At 37.2% G+C, this 22,715-nt stretch overlaps 2 protein-coding genes across 3 annotated transcripts; one reads left to right on the top strand and one right to left on the bottom strand.

Moving 5' to 3' along the window:
• Window positions 1–822: 822 nt before the first annotated feature.
• Window positions 823–5,726, bottom strand: ap5b1 (adaptor related protein complex 5 subunit beta 1). Its single transcript, XM_053484277.1, has 3 exons — window positions 5,638–5,726; window positions 5,269–5,428; window positions 823–3,661 (listed from the first exon to the last, which is right to left on the bottom strand). The coding sequence occupies exons 2-3, from the start codon at window positions 5,401–5,403 to the stop codon at window positions 1,034–1,036; spliced, it is 2,763 nt and encodes a 920-aa protein (XP_053340252.1). The 5' UTR covers window positions 5,404–5,428; window positions 5,638–5,726; the 3' UTR covers window positions 823–1,033.
• Window positions 5,727–8,883: 3,157 nt separating this feature from the next.
• cdc42 (cell division cycle 42) lies at window positions 8,884–22,455 on the top strand. 2 transcript variants are annotated; one of them, XM_053484278.1, is made up of 6 exons: window positions 8,884–8,984; window positions 14,126–14,277; window positions 14,462–14,534; window positions 16,949–17,058; window positions 17,141–17,338; window positions 22,261–22,455. In XM_053484278.1, exons 2-6 carry the CDS (start codon window positions 14,173–14,175, stop codon window positions 22,348–22,350), a joined length of 576 nt encoding a protein of 191 aa, XP_053340253.1. In that variant the 5' UTR covers window positions 8,884–8,984; window positions 14,126–14,172; the 3' UTR covers window positions 22,351–22,455. The 2 variants fall into 2 exon arrangements, with proteins under 2 accessions (XP_053340253.1, XP_053340254.1); XM_053484279.1 differs by lacking the exon at window positions 22,261–22,455 and adding an exon at window positions 20,046–20,764.
• The last annotated feature ends 260 nt before the right edge of the window (window positions 22,456–22,715 follow it).

Raw genomic sequence — 22,715 nt, 5'->3', positions numbered from 1 at the left:
TAGATGATCGCATCATGCTGTTTCCATGGCCACAATCCAATAATACAGAAAATTGATAAATAACTAGTTCTGTAGAACAGGTTTAGGCATCTGTAGTACAAATGTTTTATATGTTCAATGTGTGTTTTATTATGTAAAAAAACATTTACTATTTATGGTAGAACATAATGTAAAATTAATAAATCATAGAAACATATTTATGGCCTGTAAAGTAAACAGCATATTACATAACCAAAAATAGATGTAGGCTCCTGGGTTTCACACTACTTATAATCTTTAGTACTCTTTATAGAAGGTTCTTTTAAACTAAGTCTCCTGGGATAGGCTCCTGGCCCCAGCGATCATGTATACAGGATAAAGTGGTATAGACGATGAGAGAATGAGTTACCAACCATCTAAAAACTAGTTTCTCATGTAATATGTTGCTTTATAAATTTTGGAAATAGTAAATGGTTTTGTACATAATAATGCAGACATGATAAACACGTATAACAAAATTTGTACTAAAGACTTTCGCACAGTATTGTATAAGAGACCACATTATAATATAGTCAAGCCAGTACTGCATGTTTTTCCATAAGATATGACTGAGAAGGATTTAAACCATGTTCACCACTGTGGAGTTTTCGATCCTTATTGGTCAGAATCTGTGAATACCAGTTAAACATTGTACAGTATTCTGTAAAGAGAAGTTTATTTTATCTTTTACAGAAGGAGTCTCCAGTGTCTGTTTCGTGTTGATTTATTTCTCAGTTGTACCACCTTTTACAAATTGTATAATACAACATTGCTGCTGTAATTTAAAAAGAATAAAAATTAAAGTTTGTGATTATATTTTATTATAGCAGTTTCAATTATTTATTTTGATATACATTCTTCTGGGCCACGTTTTGTACGTAGCTACCTTTGACGCAAACCCATTGAAATATAACTTGGGGCAATCGATTATAATAGAAACATAATAAAAATGCATATTTAATTATTTCAATTAAAATTCAATACACGCTTAAAGACATATTCCAATACCATGTCCTCAAACATCATCGGTTGTCGTGCTGCAGTGTGCGGTTATGATTTGTAAGTAGGAGTTGACATGGGGCAGCAGTTCCCAGTTGTCTGTAGCGATGCTGACCTGAACAGCGTCCTCACCCTCTCTGATCATCAATAAAATGTGATAAAGCGGCGGAAGGAAAAACAGAACCTTCCACCCATTTACTTTTCGTGAAATCAGATAACTTTGGAAATTCTTCTCAATCAGATCCGCAAGAGGTTCACTTCCAGTCTTAAAACAGAACAGGCTTGTCTCTGAAGTTCTAGGTTCCTTTAAGGATATAGTGTCCCAAATCCGGTCAAACACCTCTGCTTTGCCCTGAAGTGGTGTCCCTAGGGGTAAAGGCACGGGAAGAAATATCTCATGGAACGAAACTTTAACGTCTGGTAAGCGAGTGTGCCAAGACTGGCCATCTTCCGTGGTGAAAATGGCACTTACTCGTAAACTCGTCGGGTATGGATGATGCGGCTTCAGCGTCACGCTGACGCTATGCGGCTTCCTGTCTCTAAAAAGGCACGGCACGTAGATGTCATTTACATCCGAATAGTGCATAGTGTCAACGTCAAAATGAAGGCATATGGTGAAGATTCGATCGAATCTAGGATCCGGCATGTTAGCATGAACGAGGTTGTACATCAAAATGACCTCTGAGGCAAAGCCTGGGGTTTTCAGTTGCTCCTGGTAAAACTCATATAAGTCTGCATCACTCAGGACTTCGGCACTTGGACCTGCATCCTGAGAACCATTTTTGTGAACTTTTATAAGCTCGAGGATACAACTCTCAGTCTGAAGAACCGTCAAACAACTGCCAAGTTCTTCACTTGCAGTGATGGCTGACAAAGATCGCACTTTCATCTGTCCTCCTATAGGTGCCTTGGCAAGGATGCTTGCAAGTTTTTCCAAGGACAAGTTAGTAAGAAGGGTGTAGTAGAACCGGGCGTGGTCTTGAATATCCGTGTCCTCATAACGCCTGGACATGTGCTGCAGGAGATCTGAGAGTTCGATGAACATCTGGTTGAGAGTAGGGTGCTGGAGCAAGTTACGGCATACCGCGAGAATGGCGGCGCCGACATTCCAGCTCCTTCTTTCACAAAGGTTGGAATTGACGAGGATGTCAAGAAGGAAGCAAATAGTACTTCTCTGGGTAATCTGACTCTCCTGTGCGACTCGAGCCAAGATTTTTAGGTGCCAGCCCAAACTCTGAAGGGTCAGTTGCACAGGAGGCATTTCCACTATGCACCTTTGAAGTGCCTTTAACAGCTGGACTGGCCAAAGCGAATCCTCCAAGCGTTCCTGGATTCGATCTGCAAGGTTGATCAGATTTGGCGCAAGGTGACAGTTTCTGGAGTACAGCTCACGTAACTGGTGGACAAGTTTCTCTGAGAGGTTCTCCATATGGCTGAATTGCAGGAGGAAAATGTAAACTGCTCTGAAAGACGTCACCACAGATTCTCTGCTCCCATGATTGTCTACTATTCTGAGCAGGGCCATCATGTGATCAATTAAATATCTCAGACCTTGGCCGTCCTCTTCCTCATTTGCCTCGAGATGCACCATGCAGAGAAGGTTCAGTCTACAGAGCATTGTGGTACTGTCGTTGAACACATTAGGGAAGAGGGATAGAGTAAACTGAGGTGTAATGAGAACGGGTAAGCATTCCTCTCCACTGCTAGATATGGGTCTGTTCTCGGGAAAGTGAAGAATGCAGTCCATGTAAAAGAGCTTCTCTGGAATTCTAAGCAGGGGATGTTGCGCCATGCCAACTAGTCGTTTAAGCAAGAAATGCTCATCCTCAGCAGTGAAGAGGCTGTCGGTGAACATGCCTTTCATAAACAGCGTGGCGTGCATCAGCTCCACCTCGGTCGTCCCGAAAAGCCTGAGCAGCTGAGACTTAAATATGGCCGGAGAGATGCCTGGTACCATCGCCACCATCTCGACGAGTCCTCGCAGCAGGGCACCCTGCGATGGAGACGTCATCAAGTAGGATTCCTCCAAAAGCAAGGATGTTACAGACTTCAGTTCTTTGTAATCCAGCGTGGTTGGGAGCTGTGGAACTTGTGCCACGCTTAAAGACTTTGCAAACTTTGCAGGTTTCCATACAAATCCTTCATTTCCAGATAAGACGCTCCTAAGCTTGCCGTTATCCATGTCGTTTTGTTGGGTCAATATCCAGACTGCGTTCTTGAGTGCCTGTGTGTAGAGCATGGAGTAAGCCTGGTGCAAAACAGTAGTTTCTTGCTGCTTTAGATAATAAAGAGCTTCTAGCTTCTGTGACAGAAGACCTGGTTGGCAGGTTTCCATTTCTCGAAGACACTCGCAAGCGGTGGCTCGGACAGAGTGGAGACTTAGACCACCCACGTTATCGTTAGTGTCCCGAATCAATGTAAAGAGGAAGTGCAAATACTCCTCTGCAACTTTTGTTCGGTTAGACAAGCCCAACGTGCATATCAGAATGTTGGTGATGGCCAACATGAGGTGGCATTTTAGATTAATGGATTTGGGCGGAATACAGTTGAGAATGGACACAAGCTCCTGCGCCACCTCTTCTCCCGCTAACATGGTCGGGCAAAGGATTGTGGGATGCTCCAATAATATGGAGAGCAGGAGTATCTAACATAAAAATAAAAATAAAAAAACATTTTAAAAAATGCATAATCTTATATAAAGTTTAACAATTTTAAATGTTTTTTTTTTTGAGAAAAAAAAACTAACAAGCAAGGTATGTTCTAAAATTCTATTAAAAAAATTTAAGCAGCTGTTATCAAAATTGTATCTTAGATTAACCATTCCTGTGCCCGCTGCCTTTTTTTCCAAGCAGGCCGTTTCACTCAAAATATAAATTCACTCAAAAAAAAAAAAAAATCTTTAACATTAGGCATCTTGTTCTTACTGTTTACTCTCATATTTTTATTTTTCATACAGGGTGCGTTTGAGTCAAACCGGGACATGTGGTGGTGAGATTTCTGGTGAATAAAGCCCTGAAAGTGATTGACCTTTACAGAAGACTTTAAGCACAGTACTGTGAAGAGACTCTAATCGCAGTAAAATAACTGAACAGTGCAAACGTTTTATAGAAGGCTGAATATCTGGGAACGGCGATCCTCGCCAAGGGAGCTCTGAGTCAACTGCAGTTGTGAAGCCACATCCACCGTATGTGAACTCCTCTTCTTCTCTTTCTCTTTCCTCTCTCCTCCTGTCCCCCCCTTTCACTCTTTCTCTCTCTCTGTCGAGCTACACATGTTGTTCCCGAGCTGCCAGTGATCCAGACTCCCTCTGCCCTCCGGACCTGTCTGACCCATCCTGGTGCCCCGCTTCTGGCTGAAGATCTCGTCACACGCCAGTGTGTCTCTCTGGGATGCGTCTGGTGTCTGGGGATGATTCTCTCTACCTAGAAAATGGTTCTGGCCTTGACTGGTGTTGGCAACTGTTTCTCTGGGGATTAGACAGTTCGATAGTTCAGGACTGGAACTTCCTACAAGTCTACCTGGGTCTTCAATAACTACCTGGACTCCATATTAACATCAATTAACATCAGCTATTATAGCTGACCTGCCTGCCACCTAACACACTGTATAAATGCAGATCATTTACTGCTTTCTGTTTCACCCAAATGAGGATTCTGGTTGAGTCTGGTTCCTCTCAAGGTTTCTTCTTATTACCATCTCGGGGAGTTTTTCCTTGCCACTGTCGCCCTCGGCTTGCTCATCAGGGACAAACTGACCATTTTGATTCATACAAATTCACATTCCATACAAACTTAAATAATTCTTTTGATTGTGTAAAGCTGCTTTGCGACAATGACAATTGCTAAAAGCGCTATACAAATAAAATTGAATTGAGTATAGTCCTGACCACGCTCCAAGCCATTTCCACATGGACACGGGGTACCTGGGAGAAGTTTCCGATCATGGCTCTGACATACCAAGAAAACTTTCTACCTTGATGGTATCCAAGCACTAGTGAAATGCATGGGATACGTGCATTAGTGTAGCAGGGGATTATAGCGAGAAATAGATCTGGCAAGTTAATATTTATCTTCAAATTCGCCATTTTAAAATCTAAATAGATATATAATATAAAAATGATTTATTTATTTAATTGCCTACTGTGATCGAAGTCTTCTTTAATGTTAATCAGTTTTACTCCTTCATTAACCAGAAATTTCATCACGAGTCCCAGTTTGACTTAAACCCCCCTTGTATCCTTTTTTGACTTACCTTCTTGCTGTCATGCGCTTTGCCATCCCTCAGTTTGTCAAGAAGTTCAGCTAGAAAGCTCTCCGGCGTGGTGCAGGACAGATACTGAGATGGACTTAGTAAAAAAGAGGAAATTCTCTGCTCCCAGGACGCCATGATAAAGGTGATACTGACGGTGGCGCTGTAGGGAAACAACCAACAGGGGTTTGTTTTGTTTTTCTTTTACAATCAACAGGTTGTCCTCTTAATCATGTCAGCTCTGTCACTTTAAAGAAGACAAGCAAAAGTAAATGCACCCTAGTGCACTGAGCAGTAGGTGAGAGCAGTCCACTACTCTGCAACAACTTAATAATAAACATCACAACACGCGTACGACCAACATCTACTCACATTCAGTTCACATTCGGGTTAAAATCGATGGAGAAATGTGCAGTTTTCGGCTTGATTTTACACCCCATCCCCACCCGCCTCTCTCTTCCCTGCTGGCTAAGACATGTGATTCTTATTTCATGTCACGTGACTCAACCTGATACTACATTTGTGGTATTTTCGAAAGTCATTGCATGTATGATATATACTACTATAACATCGTAGATGTAATATTTTTTATATTTTTATATTATATACTTTTTTTTCCTTATAATTTAAGCACCAAAAATGTGAACTTTTAAAATACATTTAAAACGACTTTTAATCTGACGTGAAAGAAAAGAAAATGAGAAGAAGAAAAAGTCGCTCTGCTGCCCCCTAATGGCGAATTTATATACAGAAAGAAAGAGATTTAAAATAATACGCTTATCATCTGCCTAATATTGAGAAGGTCCCCTTTCTTGCCACCGAAACAGTGATGCATTGTGTGTTCTGACACCTTTCTGCTAAAACCAGCTTTTCCTCAATTTAAGTATGATTAAGTATTGTAAAATAAACAACTCTGATTATTATTATGACTATTATTATTATTTTTATTAGTAGCCTAGTAGTAGTAATAGCAGTAGTGTTCTATTCTGTATTCATGCAATTATCTGGCAGCATGGCAAACATAAAATTCAGATCAATTTAATCCATTCAGTGCAGTGGAGTCATTGATCAGAGAAGGAAGCACTTATTTTTAATTTTTTTTTTTTTTTTTTTTTTAAGAGGAAGACAGGACTCTAAAGTCAGCTTTAAAGGATAGGGAAGCTGAAAAGGGAGTGAGATCAACAGATGGCGGTAATGCAATGTACATAACTCTATACTAATGAAGGCACAGAGTGATGAGAGGAAATGTGTTGAAGAACTAAGAGTATGTGAAAGTGACAGATAAAGCAGACGAAGAGTTCAGGACACAGAACAAGACAAGGTCATGTTTTTTTTTAAGGAAAGCTAAAGACGCTGGGAAGATAAGGGACAGTGAGACCTACAGTTGTCGATAATGTAACCAACTGAATTCCAACCACCGTTTAACAACAAATAAGGAGAATAATTTAATCTAATTTATTTCCAGACCACATTTAAAACAGTCAAAGCTGACCAATGTGATGAGAGGACTTTAAATTGAAATGTTGGGTAACGAAAAAAAAAAACACTGGGTAACATAAATCACACTTCATGCAGTTACAAATAAAGAGCTTTAGTTAATATTCACATCAAACATCATGATGGGAGAAAGCGTGATCACAGGGGCATCCCTATCAGTGCTAGGCATTTTCTGTGGTCTTCTTGGAAGCTTGACCTCTCTCATCAATAGATCTGCTCACTTACTGGAATGGATGTGGGTGTCTTTTTTTTCTTCCCCACACACATTCTGGGTAAACAATAGACACTGATGTTGTATAAAAATCCCTGTACTTCTGACAAAAAGTGTCACATTATGCCCCTAATTTTTGTTTTTTGTTTCATTTGAATACCTGTATCTATAGGATTTTATGACATTTGGTGTTTGACTAGTGGCATGTATGGGTATCAGGTCAATACAAGCAATATGGACAAAAAAAAAAACAATTCATAAAGTGTACAAGCACGCAAAAGTTTAAAATTAATTGATGTGTAAGGGCATTTACAGTAGAAGAATATATATACATACATACTGTATATATTGTGGCTCAGTAGTTATGAGCAAGTGAACTGTCTACAAAGAACTGTAATGTATAGTAAGATATGTGGAAGATTGAACTCATCTCTTTTATGTTCATTTGGCTGTTTCCGGTTTCCTTCTGAAATTTTTTAAACAATAGATTAAGCCGGGTACATTTGGCTGCGCTCTTCAGCCTGCTTTTTCCATAGTGAGACTGTGATTTCCAGTAAGACATGATCCATGATTGTGGCTTTTATGTCATCAAGAATGTCTTTAGCCTCTGGTCTTCCTCTCGTACCACCACACCCTGATAAGCAATTGTCATTGTACAGCATTTGTATTTCTATTAAAATTCCCTCCATATTTGCCAAATAATTACAAGATTCATCTGAGAAACAGACAGATTTATATGCTTTGTACAATGATTTTTTAAATGTTTCTTTATATTTAGTTCATTTTTTAAATGACTTTTAAATGTGCAGAATACCAGAAAACAATTATAAAAACTCCCTTCATTACTTAATTTACTCTCCTGCTACACTAATGCACTTATTCCATTATTTCATGAGTGCTTGGATGCCATCAAGATACAAAGTTTTCACCAAAGCCATTATCAGGCAGTCTGCTCCTCATGTAACACTCTGGCCTGGCAAGAATTCCTTTAAAGGCCTATAATGTGCAAGTGGTGCTTATTCATTATTGTGTTTTACAGTTCCCACAGACAGTTTTCCGCAAGTTGGCGACAAGGATCAGGGGTTCCACTCGCTGAATGTTTACGACTGCAATGAGGTTCGAACAACAATGCACATTTACACCATTCAAATGTTTTACTGCGCCTAAAAGTCTTCTGTACATGCCAACAGCTTTCATGCGTTCACTTACCAGAAATTTTATCACAAGCCCTGTTTTGACTTAAATGCCTCTCGTAAAAAAAAAAAAAAAAGATTTGTAGTTCAAAATAATCGGATTATTGTTTTATGTAATTTTTTTTGTTCAGACATTGATAAATTTAGAAGCAAAAGTGCCTCATTAGGTGGCACGGTGGAATAGTGGTTAGCACTGTGGCCTTACATCTCTAGGGTACGGGTTCTGTTCCTGCCTTGGGATCTGTGTGATTTTTAGTGTTTTAGTGTTTGTATGTTTTCCCTGTGCATGGTGGGTTTCCTCCGGGTACTCTGGTTTCCTCCCCCTTGTTTGTCCAGCCAGATTTTGTCACAGCATCACGTAAAACTGTCTGGACAGAAGTTAATGAAACTTTTGCAGTCCTTAGGTATCTGCCTAAAGTTTAACCTGCACCATAAGGAAAATCAAGCTGTTACTATTTTAGCTTTAACCTTTAAACAATTTTTACAAACTCTTTATTATTAATAAAAGAATTTTACACATAATTTGGTAAGAGACAGAAAGACAGACGAATACATTATGCGCATGAAGGCCTGGTTTTATATCTATTTTTTTTTTCAATATTTAGGAGCACTCAGGGTATGTGGTGTATTATTTAAAGCGATATGAGGTGTGATGTACAGGTTATTATTACTACACTGAGCTTTATTATCTGTAATATTTCAACGAGAGTAAAATGGCGCTGTTCCGCTGAGGGCTCGTGCCCCTGCTCTTTTCCCTTGGAAACCCCGTGCGCGAGCTGCCAACGCCCGGCGCAGAGAAACAAACAGAGCGGAATACGGTAAGTGCGGCTGAGATTAAGCTTTACATCTTCATTTTTTTTGTTTTGTTTGTTTCTTCAGACCTTCGAGTCACGAAATTGATGATGTTATGAGCGAGACATGGTTAAAATTGTGTCGCGTTTAAAAAAAAAGCGTGCGAGCGCCTCGTTTTCGTTATTAACAAAGCATCTCAGATGACATCCGTTAAAAGTTAGCAGCCAGGCTAGCGAGTTTCTCATAACTGCTGAGAAAATAAGAGCTTTTCGGTTTTTATATGAAAAAAAAATGGTCCAGGTTGTGAGTTTTATATTCCATTGTGATTATTTCCCTGGGATAAATTGAAATGTATATTGAAATATTTGATATTCGGTCATTCTCCAGGGTGACATCATTCCGTTTTAAATGAGCAGGCATTTCTGCTAACAAGCTAGCTATCCCACCTTACTAGCCGTACCGGTTAAATTCGGGAAAATTAACACCATGCTTCATGTAAACTAGTGTAATTAGCGGATAAATTAGTATTTTGATTATTGGTACGGCTAGTAAGATTTAACTTGAGAGTTTTGTGTCTGGTGGTGCCAATAAAGGCTGACAAAGTTGGCTAGCTAGCCAGAAAAAGAGAAAGTTAGCCTCCCAAATCATCATCATGCTAACCTTATTTAAAATGTTTACTTATTGTAGAAAAACGTATAGGTTTACATCAAAACGTCAGGTTCATTTGAATCGAATGATTTAAGTTAAATATCTAACAGTATAATCTACAAAAGAAATGTTATGAAATGAAGGTGTTTTTTTTTCGCTTGAGGTATTGATATAATAGAAAATCTAGAATGTAAGCCTGGACGCTGGAATTCGAATTTAAAACTAAAACAAAATGTAGTCCTTGGTATACTGAGTGTATACTACTAATAATCTATATTTAGAATGTACCTAAATTTAGTCATTAGTGTACACCCATGTTTATTGTTATTAATGTATTAAATATAATTTCCTGACTCTAGAGTGTAAGCTTGGTCATGGCTTATGAAAAACAAACATCCTGATCATTAAAGTTGGGAGAGGGTCTGTTCAGTGATGTATCTGGGTTTCTTTTGTGCTGCAATACATGTAACGCTGCACTGACACCAAAATGTAATAGGCAATAAAATATTGCAGATCTTCTGTAATTGTACAAGTGCGAAGCTCTGAACTATTCACACGTTGGCTGGCAGCACTGTATCCTGTGTGGTAGGAGCAAATGATTTGCTAGGTTTTTATGTAAGTCAATGCAGTACAGATCGAATCAGCACCAAGTTATCGTGATTTAAATCGTATCTGGTCGTTCCTGGGGATTCACATCCCTACCGATCATAAAGACTAAAAATATTTTTGTAAAATATTATATATTATTATTAATATATTATTTTTGTAAATAATTTGTAAAAAAAAAAAAAAACACTTAAGCTCATTTTTGCTTTAATTTAATTCTACAGCTTTTAAACTATTTATACAATTTCTTCAATTTGAATTGAGTTTAAAATATAAACAAAAATTGGGATTTTAGTGCGTGTGTATATATTTGTTTACACATTATTGTTCATTTATCCTGAGTATTAATGATTCAGCGGGTAAACGTCAGTATCAGGAATGTTGCACAACATGCTTTATTTAGGGCTTTAATTTAGGTACCTAATATTATTGTTTTTATTATGAATCATATTGTAATTATTACTTTCCATCTGATACTCAGTGTTGAGCATACCACTGATGGTCTGGTTTGCAAAAAAAAATTTAAATAAAATTTTATAATAAAGGAAGGCTCAGAAGGATGGATGTAATACGTTGGTAGGCAGATGTACTGTATATAAGTCGTCATCTAGTTTTTTAGGGAAAAAGCTGGCTTGGCTAGTTAATTTGTTTTTTTTTTTCTCCCAAAGAACTGTCACAGAGAGAGATGGACAGAGAGAGATAGAGAAGTCAATTTCAATTATATATTTTATACCCAAATCTCTGTCTTCCAGCAGATCTATACACGACACTTGAATTTCACGTTTTTGATCGTGTAGTTGGTGTTAACGGTCAGAAGTGTTCTGCTAAATTTTTAACTTTCTTGCACAGATGCTCAGATTTGTCTTGATTGCCCAAATTTCTCAATTTCCCTAAATTCTGCTCTTCTCTAGGATCCAGACTTTCCAAACAGGAATTTTCTTTAACTCACATTTATCACAAATAAAATACTTTGTTTATTACTTGAGGATGCAACTTTCAAGGCTGTTGCACATCCTCAATTTTACATCGTTGAGGCAGTCACTTGATAACAATATCCACCTGGGAGAAAGAAAGCGAGCTTGCTTGGGTGGACTCTATAAGAATAGCGGGACGAGGTCAAGCCTGACTTCCGCAGATTGCTGGAAGGAAACGGGTGTCCCTCCCTGCCCCACTCCATCTGTGATTCTGCTCGCTCTCTCTTTCTCTCTCTCTCTCTCTCTCTCTCTCTCAGCTAACTACTGAGGCAAAAGAAAACCCAACTGAGACGTAGCACTTCCTCTTACGCAGTGAGATAGGCAGGAATCGCGTCTGATGTGCCGTCTCTGCCTCTCTGTGCCTGTTACAGTATTGTCTTTCTGCCAGTGTGTGCACGTTCACAGCTGAACAGATGACGTTATGCTGGAGCTTAAAGCTGCAGTGACCTACAGTTGGACCAAGTGTTAAGGCTTGGCCCCTCTGTATTTTGCTTGCATTTCTGTAGTGATTTAGATTACATTTTATGAATCTAAAAGAAGCTCTGGAAATTATGCAAAAAAGATTTCATGTGATCAGTCTGAGCTGAGCCATAAAACAAGACTTAATAAATTCCAGGCAAGTATTATTATTATTATCATTATTATTTTAACTTCACATCACATGAGTCTTCAAACATTGTATATCCTGCAGTCAACTTAAGTGCAAGTGCCAAATCAATATGTCTCAGTGTGACATAAATATTTAATCACAGCAAAGGTTGATTCATTCCCCTGATTAAAATGGTTAAAAATGTACCGGAATGTTTTTGGTTAAATACTTAAAACCTTTAAATATATTTTTTTTTCATTGTAATATTGTTCCTGTCATTTATAGTTAACTATGACTTCTGCAACAAGTGTGTTAAGATTGTCTCAGTTCCATGCAAATTTTGTTTAATTCAGTAAAGTGGAAATCCGAACAATGCATTTAGATGATTGTGTAGTTAGGCATTTCTTCAACATTAGTTTCTGTCTGTCATTTTACTGTTTGATGCTCAGGAATGGTAGAAAAACCTATAAATGTGGTTGCATTCTGTCCTTTCTTTAACCAATTATTATATGTGTATACATGTGTTACGAAGAAAAATTAAGGTTGGATTTTTGGTAATTTAATAATTATACATGGCTACAACATTTGGTTTGCTTTGCTAATCTTCTACCCACACCCATGAGAGAGACTACAGTCGTTTTTTTGCTTGCTACAGTGAATGCAAGAGTATAGTATTTGTTAGGTGCTATATGGTAGAGCAGATCTGAAAAATGAGCAAAGTAAATAATTACAGCTGGAAGGATGTTACTGTAACTGATTACTTCAATGTGTATGGAGTGCATTGACAAGTTGTGGTATTCAGGTTTGTTTCCAAACTTTTGCCTGAAATGACTGCTGCGCTTTTTATGCGTGGAGAAAAATTGTCAAATTATATACTGATGTCTATTAAATATTTTTAACTGAACCGCTAGTATACATACTGTGAGTTTGTGTGTTACAGTCTGCACCAGCAGGGAAACTTAATGCTCTTTGTCTCTTTCGTCTTATGTCTTCATGTTCATGACATGACATGCTCATAGCATCTGATGCTAGAGCCGTTGTCTTAACTGTGATAAACTCTCCGCAAGTTCTTTTGATTCAAATTGAGATTCATTCTTAGAAAGCTACTGGTACTCTTTTATATCTTTTAAAACAAGGAAAGGAAAAGCCTAATGGAAAGCATGATTGTAAGATGTCGAGCAACTAGAGCTTTAGTGCTACTTGATTGTTTTCGTCCTGGTGGAGGAGAATGTTCAATCTAAAAATCTGCTTCAGTATGAGAGCCAGTAAAAATGAGGTTCATAGCAGTTGACCATTCCAAAAACTAATTCAGTAAGGCATTGAGATGGGGCAAAGTCATCCTGAAAATGCCACAATCATTGCAGGGTAAAGGGGATCAACCAGAAGAGTTTTGGATTCATTTGCAGTTCCTCCAAAGCCCTTTCTCAGCAAATTTGCTTTGGGGTCCGAGGTCATTTCCTGCTTAACGTTTAACAATCACTACTTTATTTCCGTCCAGATCAATGTCTGCGTTTTCTTTCATTTGACATTTCCCAAGTCAGGATACTTTTTTAAAAAGAAAAAAATGTTTGTTAAAAATAATTTTTAAATTGTGGGTGGAACTTTTATACACCTTTTCCTGAAATAAGAGGCGACAAATCTTCTCTACTTAGTTGCCTTCTTGACTGCTTTGTAGTCTGTGTTGTGAATAAAGCATATTAAAAAAATTGCACATCTCCCAGCTGCTAAACTAATCTCTAGGGCTCAGGTGGAACTAATAAAGCATTGAGGGTTTTTCTTTTAATTTGTAATCCATCTGACTATCGTTTATAGGAACTGGAACTCTGTCAGCTTGCTGTTAGAATTTCAACAAATGGAGGCTAATGTGATGTAGGGCTGCAACAAATGTCGCACAACGCGGAGACATTTGATTATAAAAAAAAAAATAAAACAGTTTAGTTGAGCGCGGAGTGAACACACTCGGTCTCGCGCACTGATGCTAGCAGAGTTCGGCGCCTCAGATGTGTGCAGTTTGTGCACTTTCTAAAGTTTTTAGATAAAGGGTTTTTTTAAATAAAGGGTTGGAAATTAATGCCTTTTTCTGTTTTTTTTTTTTATCAGATTAATTGAAAAAATAATCGGCAGAATAATAGATTATTAAAAATTATCGTTAGTTGCAGCCCTAATGTGATGTCAAACTCGTTAATATTTTTTTTTAACAAGAGAACCCATTGTTTCGTTACATTTTTACAAGCACATGTTCAGTTCAGTTCAAATGTCTATCTTTTGGTTTAAGTAGATTGTAATTTAATGTTAATTAGTATCTCTGGCCACCAGCAATTTTTTAATTTTCTCTCGTTCTGTTTTGCAGATCTTGAATGAGAAGAGTAGACGGTTAAACAAAAACAAAGCACAGTTATGCAGACGATCAAGTGCGTTGTGGTTGGCGATGGTGCCGTTGGTAAAACCTGCCTATTAATCTCCTACACAACTAACAAATTCCCTTCTGAATATGTACCAACGGTGAGTATCTCTCTCTCTCTCTTTCTTGTTTAAATGTTTTTTCATGGAACTTTAAAAGCATTGTTAAAATATATTTTTTTTTTGTATGACATGTAACACTTATAACATTTCTTTTTTTATTGCTCTTCTAAAGGAGATGAGTATGACATTGTTTAAGGATTAAACATGTGGTCCTTGTTTTCAGGTCTTTGATAACTATGCAGTCACAGTTATGATTGGTGGAGAACCCTACACCTTGGGACTGTTTGATACTGCAGGTACAGTACAATTAGAAAATTAAAAATAGTGCTTTTTGTCAGGATGCATAGTCACACAGGAAAGGGAGGAGCACTGGTGTTGATCAGCACCAAATTGCTCATTGCCATTGTTGTAGGAATAACAAACATGTCGCACTACATTCCATAGATTCTTGTGGAAGGCGGTTTGAGTTTAGGGAATCTTCTACATGTATGTTGAGTCGTTTTCAACCCAGGCCTTCCTTTCTTGCTTCCTGTCATGGTTGCACACGCATACGTGGTTGAGTCCCACCTGCGAGACTTTTAAGTGTGTGGTGGTCTCTGCTGGGTTGTGGATTTTACAAATTTAAACACATGGATGAGCTGCTTGTCAGAATGACAGAATTATAGTATCTTGGTTTTGGAAGGCATTTCTACTATGCATAACATTTCAGGATATAATCTGCAGTTCAGTACAGTAATTAAAAGTAGTTGTAAAACTGCCATTAGTATTTATCAGTCATTTAGTCATTTAGAATACATTCATGGTATAATTTATAATATTTATAACACTGACAAAAAGTTTAGCTTTACAGCCTGCAAGGTAAAATACAACATTTCAACCAAGTCAACTGCTTTGATTTCATTAGTTTTTAAAAATGATCTTTTTTGTGATATCTCAAGCATATTGAAGTCATCAGTTTTATTATTAACATTTTTGGTGGGGTGATTGGTGACTATTTGTTTCTAGAGATCCCCCTTAATACAATGGGAATCTCATGCGTATGATAATATTATATATTTGTATATTAATATTATCACCATATGCTTTAGGTTAAAATATTAAATCCTTTTGGTTTTTACATGGTGTTATGTAGGGTGTTATGAAATTTCCACGCCTCTCACATTTCTGAATGCTCTGTGCTGACAAATGTTTGATTGTTTTTAGTAATACAGTATGCTTTTGAAATAATGTTAAAATCATGCACATAACTGACAAGCAGTAAAATCTAATCAGGTTAAGTGCTAATTAAGTCTCTTAGGTAGTGTTGCATGAAGAACTTCTTTAGTGGATACTCATTATGTGAGATTTAACAATATTTTGATAAATGTATCAATATTGAAGAGATATATTGTTAAAGCTTATTTTACTGAAATTAGACCGAACAATCAGTGTTTGGGCTGCATTTTTTTTTTCTTTGATTGTTGCCCTTGAGGTGAATTTTCCACAACATCCAAGTGCAGTTTTTTTTTTTTTTTTTTTTTTTTTTGGTGGAAGGTGTTGTGTTGTTGTAATGTGAAAAAAAGGCTTCACAATGACTTCGGAATCAGATGTTTATTGTTTCGGTTTCCTCCAGATCAGTGGTTGATGTGTCAAGAATATTTTGTGCTCTATCTACCATTTATGTCTCTAGAATTTACTGCAGTTCTATGAGCTCAGTTTGTGGTTTATGGGTCAGTTAAGAATGTGGAGGGGAAAAAGAAAAAAATATATATAGTATGCTTTGATTTACTTGAGTCAATTTAAAGTTGAATCACTTTCACTGCAAGTAAATATTTTTAAAGTTGACTGAAATTAGGAGATTTGCAATAGAGTCACAAGTGTTGTCTAATGGGTTGTTTGCAATTAAATTACTGTTATAGTGTTTAAAGTTCAAATGGAAGACAGAAGGTCAAAAGCAAGAGTGATTCAGTTGAAGAAAAGCCTTTAGACAGGTTTGCACAGTATTATAAGAGAATAACGAGTAAATCAAAGTATGTTGTAAGTTATGAAGACAAGCTATTTTTCCACAGAATTGAAAGAGGTGTCTGCAATCAAGGCAGTAGATTCATTCAACTAAAAGAGAAAAATAAATCATGTAACAGTGCGAAGAAATGCAACTTTTTTTGTTAGTGGTTAGGTCCATGATCTTAAGTCCATGAGCTTAATACCATGGTGCTGCACAGCAGCTGTGATAAAATTTTTGCCAGGGTGTGCCTCACCTTTTGGTGACCTTTTAATTAACCAAGCAACAAACATTCAACGCCGTTGAGTCTGTCATTATTAACTTTATGGCTGTTTGATTAAAGTAGAGAAACAAATAAACAGCTGCATACACAAGATAGATTATCTTTAACAAAGTAGTCCCTGCGCACAAGATTTATTATGTCTGCAGATGAAGGTCTTTGTGGAAGAATTTTTTAAAGTTCTTGTATGTCCTCATTTTGGTAAAAGCTTTTTGTGCTTTCTTTGTTTATTGATTTGAACAACTGTGAACAATACAAACTTTAGATATTTTGAGAGCTTGTGAGAGTGCTTCCTGTGTAGAAAATCACTTCCTGCCCTTCATCCTCAGTTAGCGATTTTGTGCAAACAACCATAAATATGTGCCAGAATTTTTATGAAATGAAATTCAATCTTGTTTCCAATTTGTGGGTCTGTCTACAATTAACCTTATCTCACCATCTTCCCACAGGTCAGGAAGATTATGATAGATTACGACCTCTGAGTTACCCCCAAACTGATGTCTTTTTAGTTTGTTTTTCCGTCGTTTCTCCTTCTTCGTTCGAAAACGTCAAAGAAAAGGTTGGTCTCATGCATCAGTTATGCTTCTTGATCCTTCTTGTCTATTTCGTCTGTATTGAAAGTACATTTATTTTGATTCCAGTGGGTACCGGAGATCACCCACCACTGTCCAAAGACTCCCTTCCTGCTTGTGGGGACGCAAATCGATCTGAGGGATGACCCCTCCACCATCGAGAAGCTTGCAAAAAACAAACAGAAGCCAATCACTCCGGAGACGGCAGAGAAGCTGGCTCGAGACCTGAAAGCAGTCAAGTATGTGGAGTGCTCCGCTCTCACGCAGGTAAGACTTTTATAACATTTAAATACTTTTTACTTGTGTAAATAGACATGTTAAAATTAAAGTTTCTGCTGGCACATTGAACAAATCACAATGCCAAGAACATGCTGATCACTTTACAGTTGTTGCATTTGTGCAGACTGTTGCTTTGTTAGATGTGAATGAGGACTTCTTAAGGCTTAAATTGTGCTAATTTGTCATTGATGCCTATTATGGCTTCTGCTTTAAGGTAAGTTAAATAAAAACACAGCTAGTGAACAAAGTGGAAGTATTTGTACAGATGCTCAGAGACACAGTTGCTTCATTCCATTGTGGTGTTTTTCATGCGGTTTCTGCGCTTTTAGTGTCTAGATTTCTCTCCAAGCTTTTTGTCCAGTTTTGGATTGTTGTGTATTTTGGCAAAGCACAGTTCCAACAGAAAGTTTTTATACCATTTTCAAGTTTTTCCCCTGCATTCTGTTATATACTCTACAATGAGAGAGAAAAAAAAAACAGGTGGTTGGAGTTTTTTTTTTTCTTTCTTTTTTTTCTCTTCCTGTGAACTTCTTAAAATTGACATTTGGATTTTGGACATTGATCTGGTGTATCAATCGTTTCCTAATTGAATTCATTAAATATAATTAGGGAAAACGCATCTGTGTAAGGTTTCACAAGTAGATGCTATGTCAGAATGAAATCAAAGCCATGAGGTCAGAAGAATTATCTGCAGACCTGTGAGTTTGGATTGTGTCAAGAGATGGATCTGTGGAAGAACACAAACATTGAAAGTGCCTAAGAGCATGGCCACCTCCATCATTCTCAAATGGAAGAGATAAAAAAAAAATTAAAAAAAATTAAAAAAAACGGTCCTCCCAGACCTGGCCAGCCAGGCAAACTGAGAAATTCGGGACGAAGGGTGTTGGTTAGACGGGCAACTCCGCCAATCAGACCTCCATGGTAGACCTGCCTGACAGAAGCCATTCCTCACTATAAGGCACATGACAGCCGGCTGGGAGTTCTAGCTTCAGAAAAAAAAACGCCTCCAAAGTGTTCAGGATCTCGGGCTGGGCAGCGGGTTTACATTTCAAAAGGCAAAAACTCGAGGCATACCAGCAAGAAAACAAAGGAGTGGCTTCAGAACACTAAAGCTAAGCCCAACAGTGCATTTCTGTAGAGACCTGAAAATGGCTGTGCACTGACCTTGCTCATCCTACCTACCTGAGCTTTAGTGATTGTGCCAAGAAGAATTTAAAAAAATTCTAAAAGAAAGGTGTGCCAAGAAAGGTGTAGCATCATTCACAAGCAGTCTTCATTGTTCAAACTTGTCATTACTAACAAAGCTGCTTTAACGAAGTACTAAGTGATGGGTCCGAGTAATTCTGAAAGTGGAATATTTTTTTGTTTATCTTTTTCTGTAAAATAACAAAACTCTCCAAACAAAATTTTTTTTACTTTGTCATTGTGGAGTATTGTGTGTTGATTGAAAGGGGGGGGGCAGTTTAAGATGATGCGCGTGAAAACTAAATGTGGGAAGCTTAAACTTTGTGTCAGCAGTATATAAGCCTTTATTCAGGAATGGACAAATCATTAATCATTAGCCACAAAAGCCTATGTTTTTTTTATTTATTTATTTATTTTTTTGTAGCTATGTCTAATTATTGCATACTTAACTATGGCCATTGCTGTAACTTTTTAATACATCACATTACTGTTGGAACTAACAGCCTGATGCACTACACACATTGTCAGTTAAAATATGTCTAAAACATTCAGAAGCTAATTAAAAATGTATTTATACAAACCCTTTCTACCACTAAAGGTTGTGTATGTGTGTTTGTATATGTATGCACATGTAATGTAGGAAAAAGCAAACATAAATATTCTTTCAATATTTAAGAATAATTTCTGACAGAAAACTGTTTAGATTTAACATATTGTTGCCCACACCCAAGACTTTTAAATTAATTTACCATGTGTAAATTGTGAAGATGTGCAGCACATCACACTTAAATGCTTTGAGATAATGGTCGAATGATCTCTTAAGTGCAATGCGAGGACAGAACACTAGGTCTTTTGTCTGCTAACGTATTATAAATTTGTCGCACCATTTTGCATTTTAAACTTTGTTAGAAGAGGATAAATCCATATAACCCTGATTAAAACCCTTTTCGATGCTATTTTTACACAAAGCTAATTAGCTTAACATATATTCTGATAGCTTTTATTTTGATTTGTTCACCCCTTGTATTTGACAAAGCTTTAAGCACCAATTTTTTTCAACATATTGCATGAAGTAAGCATATGTTTATATTGATCTGGAAAGATACTAAAGAGCTAATTTTTTTTTTAAATACTTCACTATATGATCTTGTTAAAATCTGAATTTGCACACTCGTGGTAAGCATCAGTTTAATTATTGCACATTTCAAAATCCGGAAATGACCTCGCATTATATTTAAGATGAGTTCAAAAACAAATAGTTGCAAATTCACAAGCTCTTCTGCCAGTGGTGTAAGAGCTTTCGACACAAGTTCCTCCGCATCATTTACATTATGTGCCCCTGCGGTTCTTTGGGTTTCCTTCCTCTTTAAGGCTTTTAGCTCCTTACTTTTTCTTATATCTTATCTACTCTGTTCTTCTTAGTCTGTTTTTTTTTCTCTTCTTAACGTTTGTTTTCTTGTAACTGCTAACCTTGCTGCTTATTCTTTCCCTTCTTCCTCTGTCTTTGTAGAGAGGTCTGAAGAATGTATTTGACGAAGCTATCCTAGCTGCTCTCGAACCGCCCGAAACGCAGAGAAAAAGGAAGTGCTGTATATTCTAAAGTCTCGCTTTCTCTCTTTCTTACGCCTAACTTCTCCCTCAGATGTTTTGCTGCTTCCTAGTTTACCTCTTGCTCCTGATTGCTGACAAAATAAGCCCATTTTTATGTTTCTTGCTTCATATTATTGAAGTGTTTTTTTTTTTTTTTTTTTTTTTTTTACATCTTTCTGTGTGCAATCATTTAACTCAAGATTTCTTTCTTTTTTTTTGCATTTACATCTCCTCTTGTATTAAATGGAGGTTGTTTTGTCCTCTCCAGTTATGGAGAATTACAACTGCACTATTGTTAGTCTGGTGACCCTTTATTTATTTATTTATTTTTTTTTTTTTTTTCCATTGAACCCTGTAACATTGATTACGTAGGTCACATGCCTCTTTATTTCTGCTATAAGATTGGGCGGAGCCAAAGAGGTACACTTATCAAGCAGCTGAAACAAATGCATTGCGCTCAAGTCTTTTCCTCTTCATTCCTTATTTCAGTGTATTATTTTATACTGTATCATATGAAATTCTGAAAATAATATTAAAGCTACACCTTATGATCAGGTGACACTGATTAGATGCACCGTATGGGATTTCCTTATCTTGTGAAATTATTTGTCATTAATAAAGGTCAGCTAAAATTGCCATCGTGAGTGTGTCATCAATTTTTAAAAACCTTTTTAAAATTTGCACATCATCCTCATAAAAAGTAACTGCTCATGTCTTTTACCATTCAGATGTGGGTCATCAAATCAGAAATGTATTACCTTAACACAGCTCTCATGTTTTGAACCTGACAAGGCTAAAAAGTGATAGCAAACATGATGGTATAACAAGATGGTTTGCTAAAAAGCAAAGGAAACACTTCATTCCAGTTCATTTAAAAGATGTTCAGTGTGGCTCATTGTTCACCCACAAATGGGTGAGAAGTGTCCACATACTTTTGACTGTATGTGTAAATATTTGTCCATTAGTCTCAATGTCAACTAATCCTCCTTGTCAAAATTGCTTTGTGGTCAATGTATTTAGTGCAGCAAGTGTGCTGATTTACAAGAACAAATGACTCTATTGCTTTTTTTCTTCCCCCTAATTTTTCCCCTCTCCCCACACAGACTGTGTTTTATTTTAGTCCTTTTCTTTTTTCTATTATTTTTCATTCCCTTAACCAATCCTTATGTGTCTCTGAGCTCTGTTATCATATCCACTTTTTGTCCTAGAGTGACCTATTAGCATGTTACGATTCAGTTTAACCTCCTTTTATTTATTTATTATTTTAAACAATAGATGTTCAAGTCAAATTGGGACTTTTGATATGTACATTAGCAACACAATTCTGAGAGTAAAAACGTATTTCTCTATATAATCTCTCGCTACATTAATGCACTTAGCCCAGGATTTCACTAGTGCTTGGATACCATCAAGGTAAAAAACAATTCCTCAGTATGGCAGCGCCATGATTGGACTGCCTGCTTCACGTCACATGAAATATTGGCCTCCAAACAACTCCTTTAATGGCTCAAACATGTGGACATAGCTTGAAGTGAAGTCATGACTGTACTGGGGATCGTAATAACTCCTAGCCGAGTTCCTGTAACGTGGAAGTGGTGTTGGTGAGCGATGCCTCTCAAGTTACCTGTCGATTTTTAAGGATCACGTGTTCCACTTGCTCAGTGTTTACAAGATTGACTGTAGTGGGCTCTGAGCCACCTCGGCCAGGATCATCATTCACAGACGTATGACCTTCTTTAAAACGCTAGCACCATTCAAATGTTTTACGGCGGTCCTCCTGTAAATGTCATTTGCTTTTACACCTCCATTCACCTGAAATGTCACAAGTCCGGGTTTGACTTGAATCAGATATGTATATGTGAATTTGGATGTTGAGGAAAGAAAAATTATGCTTTGTTTGTGGAGTTTATTTATTTATTTATTTATTCATTTATTTTTGCATTACCCGCTTAAAGATGATGTGCTGCGATGCTTTCTTACTTCAGAATCCATCAAGCATGTTTAAATTTTTTGCATCAAATTCCAGTGTTTCATTTTCGTTCACATTTTTTAAATTATTTTTATTTATTTATTTATTTATTTGTCTGCGTCATTGTTGACCCACATTGAGTATTTTCCCCCCTTTGTGTCCACAGAAAGGCCTAAAGAATGTATTTGATGAGGCGATTTTGGCAGCCCTGGAACCCCCTGAGCCCAAGAAGAAGCGCAAATGCGTGCTGCTATGAGTACTTTTTTTTTTCTTTTTCTTTTTTTTTCTTTCTCTCCCCCCTCCTGCTAAGGCTGGCCAACAGCTTTGTACTCTTAAAAAGCAATGCCTAAAAAAAAGAAAAGAAGTGAGTTAATTTTTTGCTCTGCAGTAAAATATAATCTAAAGAATACCCTTCACACACATGCAGGGCTTGGATGCGTTTTGAGCTCTGCATCACCATACCACAGATTAATCTAGATTTACATTTTAAATGTAATTCTGTAAATGTTATTTCACAGTGAACCATAGAGACATGGATTTTGTCATTTAACCAAGTTTGTACTGGCTAATTGCTCACTGATGCGTGGAGCCCGCTGAGTGGTTCCTAGTACCAGAGGCATA

The sequence above is a fragment of the Clarias gariepinus genome, chromosome 23 (assembly GCF_024256425.1).
Source record: "Clarias gariepinus isolate MV-2021 ecotype Netherlands chromosome 23, CGAR_prim_01v2, whole genome shotgun sequence".
In the NCBI taxonomy this organism is placed as follows: domain Eukaryota; kingdom Metazoa; phylum Chordata; class Actinopteri; order Siluriformes; family Clariidae; genus Clarias; species Clarias gariepinus.
The sequence above is the reverse complement of the archived record's forward strand: the minus strand, read 5'-3'. Positions and strand labels throughout refer to the sequence as shown.